The following is an 11,360-nucleotide window of genomic DNA, read 5'->3' as shown; positions in this document are numbered from 1 at the left end:
AAAAGAGGTGGCAAATAATACCATATGACCTAGTTGCTCTCCTCCCTTAAATTTACTGTTAAGTAAAACGAGTAGAGGGGGAAAAAAAAAAGTACTAGGTAGCTTGGTATCTCTAGCAGTCATCTCTTGAGATTTCCACCTTCATCTTTTGAAAATCCTGATCATTACTGAAGGAAACTAAACTTACACTAGTCAACAATGTTTACCAGCCAGAAGCTGGCCAGGCTTGAGAGGATTCTAGAAGCAGCTGCTTCTTCCGTTCTGTTCTGCCTGTGCTGCTCACGCATCGCATTGTATTAGCTCCCCTAGCTAGCTAGTCCTTTTCAAGGGTCTGTCTTTACTGTTGACTCTTGCATTTTGGTGTAAGGTCTAAATGACAGTTACACACGAAAAGATCCTTCCTTATTAAATCGTGCATTTTCCTGAAGGGAATATTGAGGGTACATCCCACTTGTTTTTTCCTACCTAACCCAGAAAAACCGATGACTCCCAGTTCGCAGCTCTGAGGCTTTTTCCTCCAACTCCCTAGTCACTGCCTTTTGGGCTTCGCACCAGTTCCTCGCTTTTTTTTTTTTTTTTTTTCCTTAAAAAAAAAAAAAAAAAAAAAAATCTTTTTTAGGGTTAAATGCCAGGCACCGCCTACTGTTGTAAGTGGTCTGTCACTCTGTTCCGCTGTGCGATCGTGATTGGCTGACAAGGCAGGGGCGTCTGGCCCCGCCTCCACTTCCCTTTGCCGCGCTCGGTGGGGTTTTTCCCAAAGGTGGAGAACGAGATTCCGGAGGGCTGTGCTTGGAGCAGGTGGAGAAGCATCCTTGCTTTGGCAGTTGGTGCAGTTTTTCTTCTTATCGTGGGTCTGAGCCAAGAAAGGACGAGCATTCTCCCTTTGCTGATAGAGCTTCAGTGAACTATTGCTCAGAATCTAGGCACTTCGGACACTTCGTCTCACTCCTTTCTCTGGTTTCATTGTATAAATCACTTATACATTTGTAACCCTGTGACTCTACTTTCTGCTCATTGCTCAGAGGAAGAGGTCGAAAAGGAATTTCAAGTGTTTTGACGGGAGGGTCTGAGTACTGCGGGGAGCTGTCTAAGGTGCTGAAGCTTCCCAAGCATTTGTCTCCACCAGCACCACGCGGGTTTAGATTGCACGTTTTCCGTTCTCTTTCGGGTTCCCCATGCCTTGGATAAGTCCGTTATCAGGATCGTGAATACCTCTCCGTATCATGGCCCACGTGAGACACTTTCGGACATTAGTTTCTGGATTTTACTTCTGGGAAGCAGCATTATTACTCAGGTAAGTCCACTTGTATTTACAGTCGGAGAACTCATTAAGTCCGTGCATTACCTTGCAACCACTTGTTATTGATGAAGTTAAGAGATTTGCAATTCTATACTGACTTACTGAAATCATCCCTTAAATCGTACTTTTTCTATGTAAAACTGTCCAGTGGTCATCTATTGCGAACTCTGAAAACAGGTGATTTTCCTTATTTTCACTGCTCTGTGTATTTGTAAATAACACCTTATGTTATTTGCAGCAGAGATTACTTTAGAAAAACAATTTTTTTTTTTTATTTCCAAAGCCTAGATTTTCCTCCCCACAGATTGCTTTTATAGTTTCCTTTTTGAAGTGACTTATATACCGTGGGTGTTGTTTTTTTTTTTTTTTTTTTTTTTTTAAGTTATGAAACATCTGGTAATTAGAATGGGACATTACTAACTTTTTAAAGGCAGAAACACAGAACACAAGCATTTACTGATCAAAGAAACTCTGAACATTGCTGATCTACTCCAAGATTAAGTCAAATGAACAAAAAATAAGGGCCTTACAGGTACTATTTTCTAATGACCTAGTTCAGTTACTACATGAAGGCAAAATCATAAATAATTCATTAGATATGTTTGATGTCAAGAATTATCTTTTTGAAGAATAACCAAACTACTAAATTATAAAACTGCTCTATGACTTGTCATTTTTTATTATGTTCCAATCATATTAGATAGACTTTTTTAAAAATTAAAGAGGCTATCAGAGTACAGGCAAAAGTTCAGCTAATTTAATCCCTGTTCTTAATCAAGTAATACATAAAGGTAAGATACTGCTCATACAGATTTCTGAACCATCAATATGAATTTTATTTACCATTATTATATAATTATCATAGGATTTTCCTTTTTCTGGGTGGCAAGTTCTTCAAGAAGGTTGAATTTAAGTAAGTTATTTATGCATATAATGATTTCTATTTGAAGTATGGAAATATTCTTTTCTGTGTTAGTATGTCAATTTTTTTAACCTTTGGGCTGTCTTAAAAAATCAAAATGTATCTCATAAACTATGTTATAAAAATTCATATTATTTTGATATCTATAAAATAGGACCTGTTTGAAGTTATTATATTTAATTTATTGATCTTTTAACTATGGTTTTGAAGTCTTCTGAATTACTGTATTATCGTTAAAAATGTTTTAATATGATTTGCTAAATTCTGGTAACTTTACAATTGCCAGAAATTTTGTATGTATCAAATGAAACAAAATGTGTGGAGCTTTTAAATTTATGAAAATGTCATAGAAAAGAGTACAAAGTTCATGTTTTAAAGAAATTGTTCATTTTACTGTAATTTCTTTGTAATGTTTAATAATGTGCTTTTCCCCAAATAAATCAGATTATTTTAATTGATAGATACTTGACATCAGTAAGATGTTTTGATTAATGAGGTCAAATATGTACAGTAGCAATTCACCATGACATTTGTTATATTACATTGCTAGATGCATAATCCTCATCACTAGATCTGTTGATTCATTATTGGTTTAGTTGAAATTTACAAAAAAAATATATTTCAAATTGGTAATCATAATATTGAGTAATTTTAGTTAAAATGCTTTTTATGAATAATCAAAAAATTTAATCACTATGAAAAAAGATAATATGGAAGTTTATGCAGTAATTTTATTTTTCACCAATTTATTTTTTTCTCTAATAAGTCAAATAAGTATTTTCTGTACACTAGACTGTTCTTAGCTAAGAGTAACTCATAATTCTATGAAGAATAATCATGTGTGAAAATGAAATGTTTTCATTTTCATTGATGGTTCTTGAAAGAGGATTTCCTGTAGTAAAGAAAGGGAAGCTCCCTCTGCTGGAAATTGTTTGTAAATTAATGTCTTTATGGAAACTGGTCTTTGTTCATTAAATCTGTGATGTATTTAGCAAAAAGGAAATAAAGAAAGGGAAAATTAAGACAAAGAAGTACTTCACATTAAATACTCCTACTTATTGTTTTAATTTTTTTTAATTTTATTTAGTTCTTGGCACACAATAAGTTCTTATTTTTGGGGTACAGTGTGATGTTCAAGAAAATGTATACACTGTATAATGATCAAGTCATCATATTTAGCATAAGCATTACCTCAAACGTTTATCATTTCTTTGTGGTTGGAATATTTAGAATCCTGTCTTCAATTTATTTTGAAATATATGTTGTAATAGTGTTAACTGTGAGCACCCTACTGTGCTAAAGAACACTAGGACTTTTTCCTCCTAAGTATAATTTAAAAAATTGTCAAGTCAATATGGAGGCTTGAAAAACAATCCAAACCACCAACATTTATATTTAATTAATTTGCTGGTACAAACATTTTTTTCATAGGTTTTAAAGTTTTTAAATTTTAAGTGAGACAGACATATAAAAAGTACAAAAATAAAGTTTCCATCTAGATAAAGTTTCACAGAGGAAACATGCCAGATGAAGAGATCATGGATCAAAAAGTAGAAATATCATTATCACTCGACCCTTTCCCACCATCATATCCTTTACCAGTCATTACCTTGCCCAAAAGTAATCACTCTTTGGACATATACAATAAGCTTTTTCCCTTCTTTTCAACTTTATATAAAAAGTCATTTAAGTATGCTTTATTTTTATAAGCATTATGTTTATATAATGTATCCATATTGTCACATGCAGCAGGAACTTATTACTGAATGCTCTTCTATTACATGAATAAACCACAATTAATTTATCCATTACCCTGTTAATGAACACTTGGGTTTTTCAAGCTTTAGCTATTTTCTGATAATACATATATGCAATTTTTGGAAATATGTATGTTACATCCAAAACTTTCTCTAGGAGAGGAATTACTGGGTCATAGAATAGGAATGAATGTGTTTAGCTTTAGGATATACTACCAGTTTTTCAAAGTAGTTGCACCTATTTGCATTCTTATCAACAATTTTTGACAGTTCTTTTTGCTTAGTAGTATAAAACTTGATTAGTGCAATGTTATTATATAACTTTCTAGCATTTTCTTTGACTACTATAGAAAGCCCACAAATGATATTTTACCTCTCTTTACTGGTATATTGGCATAATTTCTCTTTTAGCAAATGAGTTTTATTAAGAAAATCAGCAGAGCAAAAATATTCATTATTATAATACAAATGGAAGCTTTCATTACCAGAATGTCAGTTATAGGACATTTTTATAAGAAAATTTCTAATAAAGATAATTTTTTAAATAAACAAAAAATGAGAAAGTTGCATGCACATAAAATACATGAATTTCCAAGTAGTAAAAATTTAAAGTGTTCACATTTTCTTCAGATATTTGTTTTATTAATCAGTCTTCTGTGGTTTTTGGTTTTAGTTCTCATATTAATAAAATAAGGAACAAAACATCAGTGTTCAGCTTTCTTTGAAATGTAGGTAACTGATGATTATGGAGAACTTGAGGAATAAATTATAAAAGCAGAAAAACTACCAGAAATATTTCATTTAAATTACCTTCATACTATACCATTTAATTTTTCATCTTTACAATTTGATATAAACATAGGCTTACTCTTTAAATAAATTGTGGCACATCATGTCAAAAAATGAATGTAAATTTCAGAAGTTATGATAACCAGAAATAAGAGACTTGGTTTACTTCAAAGTCTATGAAATATTTTCACATTGGATTTCTGGGTTTCACTTTTGTTAAATTTTGAAGGATAAGAGAAAAGTTTTAAAAATGTTTATTGGTTCTATTTTCTTATGTAACATGTTGAAGAAAAATGCATTTCAAGAATTAAACTTTTACTACTATGAAGGTTTATTCATGCAGGAATAGAAGCAAGAATCTATACAGTTTTTTTTTTAAATATGCTACAAATAGCATGATTCTGCCCTTTTTGTCTGAAAAATATCATAAATTGTCCCTTGTATAGAAGAATCATAACCCAGCTCCTTACTCAATGCCTCAGGCAGTTTACCCTGAAGATTCAGAAAATAACTGATAAAATATCTTCTGTTATATAATGTTCCCCTTAACCACAGAACTCTGTATGAAGGTAAGTCAATCAACAATTATGTGTTTCATGTACAATGTTAAGCAATTCAAGAAGATTCACTAACCAGATTCTGGTGCACAAATCTTTGTGCTAAGCACAGTTAGTATGGATGATTGAGAAACTGCCACATTTTGCCATCACAGAAATTAAGTCTAGAAGAAAAAAAAAGTGTCAACAGTCAAGAAAAACACTAATGACAATGTTTTAAGGAATGTGAAGTAGGGAAGCTATCAAGACAGCTTGGTACTTGTGCTAGGTCTTATAAAATACTTGTTCAATTATCAGAAATGAGATATAAAACTATTCTATGCAAAATAAATCACACAGTTATAAAGTATATGCATGGAAAGTGGTGATGGCCTAAGTCAGTTAAAGAAAGTTTTTGATTTAAAACTATATACTAATAACAGTAGTATGAGGAGTTGCGACATCTTTTCACCTTGGAGTAAGGATAACATTTAAAAGCAAATAATTTAAAACTCATTGCCTTTATTACAGGAATAGTCTTTAACTTGTCTCAAATTATCTCTATAAATCCCTCTCCTTCAGAGATCATTTACCTCAAATTAGAGTTAATAGACTAGTGGTGTGTACCTATAGTCCCAGCTACTCAAGAGGCTGAGGCAAGAGAATTGCTTGAACCCAGGAGTTCAAGGCCAGACTAGGCAACATACTAAGACCCCCTATCTTAAAAGAATACAAGTAAGAATGATAATAGTAATTAGTAACAGTAAGAACTATATTGACAAGCAATGACAAAATTACTAGGAGAAACAATCTGCTTTTTTTTTTTTTTTTTTTTTTTTTTTTTTTTTTTTTTTTTTTACTTTGGAGCCTGTTTGGCATTTTCTTCAAAAGCAGTCTCTTAAAAGAAATACTGGATACAAACAGAGAAACAAGATGTATCCCATTTGTTTACAATACAAATAAATTAAAAAACAAAAAAACCAATAATCAATAAACATAAAAAAGAAATACTGGAATCAAATCCAGATTCCAATTGGATTGTTAAAAGAAAAAAGGACTTTGAACTTAGTGTGTTTTGAGTTTGAGATGCTAGTTCTGTATTCTGTCATCAGTTAGAAATGTAGAGATATACATAGATTTAATTTTAAGAACTATAGATTTAACAAAGAGTTATAAGAAGAGAATACAAAGAAAAAAGAATGGAAAATACATTTACATGCAATAAGATTAGAATACTTAAAGCAGGGCACAGAGAAGAAATAGTTCTTAGCTAAGGGTGGAGGTAAAACTGGTCAGGTTATGAAAAAGTGACAAAGTAACAGATTTATCAGATTTTATCTATCCATCCAAAGGACCTTATTAAGAAACATATCTTTCCATCAATTTTCTATAGTGTTTTTCATTACATTAATTTTAACTAAAGTAATAAACTAGTCTACAATGAGAGCAGATACATTTTACTCAACTTTTCTCAGGAAATCTTTAGGGAATTATTTTGGTGAAGGTAGATCTTTTACTTTCATCTATGTACATCATAAAATATATAGTGGATCATTCTTGATTCTCTCACCAAACCTGTCTCCTATCCTTTTCCATATGATTATCTTATACTTAGATTAGCTGTACTTATTGAAAATAAATTCATATATAGTCATGTGTCTATGTGGAAATGTTGTGTTTATTTTCTTATGTTTTGTTTTTTGTTTTTGTTTGTATTTGTTGTTTCTTCTCATTAGGACAACAGTGTAGCTTTTAGTTTTGTCTTGCTTGGGGTAGTAGGCAGGAAAAGAGAAATGTGAATCACCTCTAAATAACTGATTCTGGAGTGAAGGCAGGAATTCTAAGACAGACCAACTGTTCAGCAACAAATGGAAAGTATCTGAATAAAAAGTGAACTGTTCAGTCACAAAATGAATCTATTCTACAACTGCATGGCAGCAATATACATTTTTAGAAAACAGAGTTTTAAGTCCCCAGATGTTGTCAGAAGGAAAAACAGTGGTAAAAAGATGTATCTTCATGACAGTGCATGTCTGAAATTGTTTTAGAATCTCTGTATTAGAGATTTTTCTAGGAGAAACTATTTCCAGTACCTCACAGGCAATGCACAGAAGCAGTAACTTTAGTGGTACAATTAGGAATGGCAAAAAATCCACAAGTCATTAACACTCTGGAAATAGTTTAGGGGATGGAAGATTCAAATGGAAGTGAGGAATTTTCTATGAGAGGATGCAAACATTTGGATAAACCCTGAGATACTTCCCATACTATTATAAATCCTTTACAAAACTGATTGCCCATAAATTGGAATTAACTGGTCCATCCAAGATCCTACCCAAATTTGAGAATCTTTGGAAAACATCTCCAACAGGTGGTTCATTTAAACTTTAGAATTCCCAACAATAGGACTTCTTTAATCAGAAAGAAAATATTTATCAAATAATTTTAATAATATAAACTAAAATATCATTCTATTTTCTCCTAGCCAAAATGAAATTATTTTTCTTATACATGCCCCTGTAAGTATATGTCTCTATTTTGTTTGTTTGTTGGATTTACTCTTTTGTTTTTGTTTCCTCCACTTAAGATAACCTTCCTGCTCATGGAAACTCTGCCTATATTTGAGGCATGGTTTGAATTAGTAACATTTTCCATGCATGAAACTTGGATGTTCCAGTTTCCTACCTGAACTTCCCTACAATTTCTATAAAAAAATGTTTAGAGCAAGGGCTACATTTCATGAACTATGTAAAGTACTAGGGAAACAAAACCCTCTCTTTTAATAATATATCACCATAGAAGGGAGAATGCATAACTTCACTTTCAAAATTGTGTTTTAGATTTTCATTCATGTTTTCTCTCTCCTTCAAATGATAAGTCCCATGGAGATGATAGCATTTCTGATTTTTTTGTTTTACCTGAACAGTGCTTAATTCACTATCATGACAGAGCAGACACTCAACAATGAATAAACCTGAATGTCATGTACCTATCTCACATATATATGACTTTAAGTTTGAATTCTATTTAAATCTATGTTATCACCTGGAGTAAAAAGGGAGATTTATATTCAAAATCTCATAAAAGATATAGGATCAAACAAATCTTCTGAGGAGATATTGCCTACTCTCAGAAAAGTCTGTAAAATAGAAATGAAAACATCTAGTGGAATAGTGCAAGATTTGCTTCTCCTTTGCCCCATAATTAAGTGAAAATTGTGTTGTGTAATGCAATATAAATTATTATGCAATTATATAATAATTATGCAATTATTTCTCAACTTTTTTCATTATTGAGTCTTAAGGAACATTTTAGACATTTTTTTCTAACTGCCCTCCATGAAATTAAAATACCACAGATACACTCTATATTTCTTATGTATTCTATATATTATCTGTGCTTTATACAAAGAATAATATTTTCCATTCCTGACCCCAAGAAAACATTAGGCTCAGCCCCTGTGGTGTAATAATACCCCAAGGTTTAATAGTTGCTACTCTATCATGATGCTTGTTGGACTTAAAATGTATAGTTTTTGCCATTTGGGATAAAATAAAGCAGTAAAGCAAGTATTTATTTTGTATTTTACTAGGACTTTGCAGCTTTGGAAAATAAATAGTCGTCATTATTAACCTATTGATGCTCTTTAACATGTTAGTCCTGAAAGCCTTAGACAATGTTACAATATCTTTTTTTTTTTATAATGCATATGGTTCCAGAAGCTACTAGCTTTGTAATAATATATTTCAAGCCACTACTATCACACCAATGTCATTGCTGAATGACTTTCATAAATGAAGCACCTATCTTTACACAGAATCTTAGAGATATTACCATTTATAGCAATTTTTCTATGATTTAAATTCTGTTGACTTTTGTTTTTGATGTTAGACAAATGTAAAAGCTTATATTTCTTTTGAAAGTTAAATTCATCATTGTTATAGAGCAGCATCTCAAAAATTGATGAGGATGATAGCTTTGGATATTCTTCAATTCAGGAATTGAAATATGTGTAAAAAGCTGAGAGGTAGTGTTACTACAAAAAGAAAAAAAAAAAAAACACAACCTATTGGCAGAAAATTGTACCAACAATTAAAATGCTACCAATAGAAAAGTAGGAGTAATGATTAATGATCAGCAAGGGCATAATGTTTGCCTTGTTGTTGTTCGTGTTGGCCACACAACACTTTAAATGGGAACATGGGAGAAGAGAAATGATTTGAACCTCAGTGAAATGACCACTTGCATGTCTTCCATCAAACGACTGGGAAGAAAAATGTAAATTCCATTTCTTTGCCTGACTAATTCCTACTCAAGTCATTTCATCTTCTCTAAGAAAACTTCTCTGATTTCCCTGACAAGTCTAGGTAAGGATGCCTCTTCTGTGTGCCAGTGCCACATAGCACAAGGGTGTGGTAATTGAATGCTCCATCTAGTTCAAATTGTGAAGTCCTTGAAACAGGGAAAATAACATATTTCCAGTTCTATCTTCAGTGTTTAACAGAATATCTTGAGCACTAATAATTCTGGAATGAAGCAACATTTTTTTCTTCAAAAGAAAATTTATTTCAAATAAATAATTCTCTTCAGGTATAACCACAATCACTTTTACCTTTCTCTGCTTCTTCCATTCAGGAGAAAAATTGCTTGAGAAATCTGGTGCGGATTTTTTAAAAATTATTTTATTTATCCCTAATTTTATTTGCTTGTGGTAATATTCTTATCACTTGCATCTTATCTCTCTTTTCTAAGATTTTCTAGGAAAAAGTGCTCTGATTTGTCCACTTGCTCACTATCCACCTATACCACACTTGGACTTCATCCCCACCTCTAATATATGAAGTAGAACTATAATATTGTGATGGTATCTTTTAAATACTGGCAAAACACGAATAACATTTCATATGAAAATGGTAGTAGTGACTGTTTCATATTTAAAATATTTCCATAAAAAAAATGTATTTTTAAATCATCAATGATTTGTGTGTGTGTGGTGCTGGGGACTGAACCCAGAGCCTTTTGCATGGAAAGCAAGCACTCTACCAATTAAGCTATATCCCCAGCCCAATCAAATGATTTTTATTATTTACTTTTATAAGACATCTATACTGGAAAGAGAAAGCATAACTAAATGATCATCCTAAATATTGATCAAATAAATATGAACAAAATATTAATGTGCATTCTCAAGGTAGAATATTTAAATTTCTATTAGTACACCCATCATATTTCTGAGATTAGAATCACTGACAAGTTTCCAATTCCCTAGATTAGTTGAGAACTACTGATGTTGCAGAATATTTGTGTCTTTCTCAATCTATTTCTGTGCATTTAATGATTTAGTTCCAAGAGACTCTTGCTGACAACTACTGAAAATATACTCATTAATAAAAATCAAACAAAGTAATAATTATAAATATTGAGAAAAAATCCCTTTTGGAATGGGAAGGAACATAAATTCCTTATAATGAAGAAGACAATTTAAATAAAATTTGAGTGGATAGAAAAGACAGAAGAGTATTTCAGGCAGAAAAAGCATTGTTAGCAACGTAGGCAACAGTCTCCATGTGAAATGGAGGATGTAGCTTACTTCACAGTGACATTGCTACCATGGGGGCCTCAAATTTTCCTTTCAAGTAAATCCATACCTTGTGTTATTTTAGAATTAGCTTTCTAGGGAAAATTTGTAGGATTATTCTAGGGTGTTAGAAAGTATCAGCAAATGTTCAGTCAAACAATACTTTTCTTTATTATAAAAGATTTCATTGTCATCATTTGATTATAGTAGAAGAATATATTCTGGTAAGCTGATTTTATATTTATATTTTTGTTAATGTCCACCCCTTAAAGTCTCTTCATTCTATGTATTAGGAGTCTAAGGACAAAAATTTAATTATTGGTAGATTAAACAAACAAAAAAATCCAAGGAAAGATGTATGACTTTTCATGATTCTATTTAAAAAATTATTATTCCTGACAAGAGATAATAAAGGAATATGCAATGAAATTCTTGCCCCACTAATATAAAAACAATCTATCTCTATAAAATGCTTCCT

The 11,360-nt window shown here is 31.6% G+C and overlaps 1 protein-coding gene across 2 annotated transcripts in view; it reads left to right on the top strand.

Moving 5' to 3' along the window:
• Positions 1-1,220: 1,220 nt before the first annotated feature.
• The window catches only part of GLRA3 (glycine receptor alpha 3), a gene marked incomplete at its 5' end in the record, with an annotated part of 162,744 nt that continues 152,604 nt past the window's right edge, over positions 1,221-11,360 (top strand). Inside the window, one exon of one of the 2 annotated variants that reach the window (XM_079141035.1) lies at positions 1,221-1,294. In XM_079141035.1, the coding sequence (XP_078997161.1) occupies positions 1,224-1,294 (71 nt within the window). The remainder of the gene's footprint in view (positions 1,295-11,360) is intronic. The other variant, XM_079141034.1, reaches the window with a different exon arrangement.

Source organism: Sciurus vulgaris, assembly GCF_902686455.1.
Source record: "Sciurus vulgaris genome assembly, chromosome: 5".
NCBI classification, from domain to species: Eukaryota; Metazoa; Chordata; class Mammalia; order Rodentia; family Sciuridae; genus Sciurus; species Sciurus vulgaris.
The sequence above is the reverse complement of the archived record's forward strand: the minus strand, read 5'-3'. Positions and strand labels throughout refer to the sequence as shown.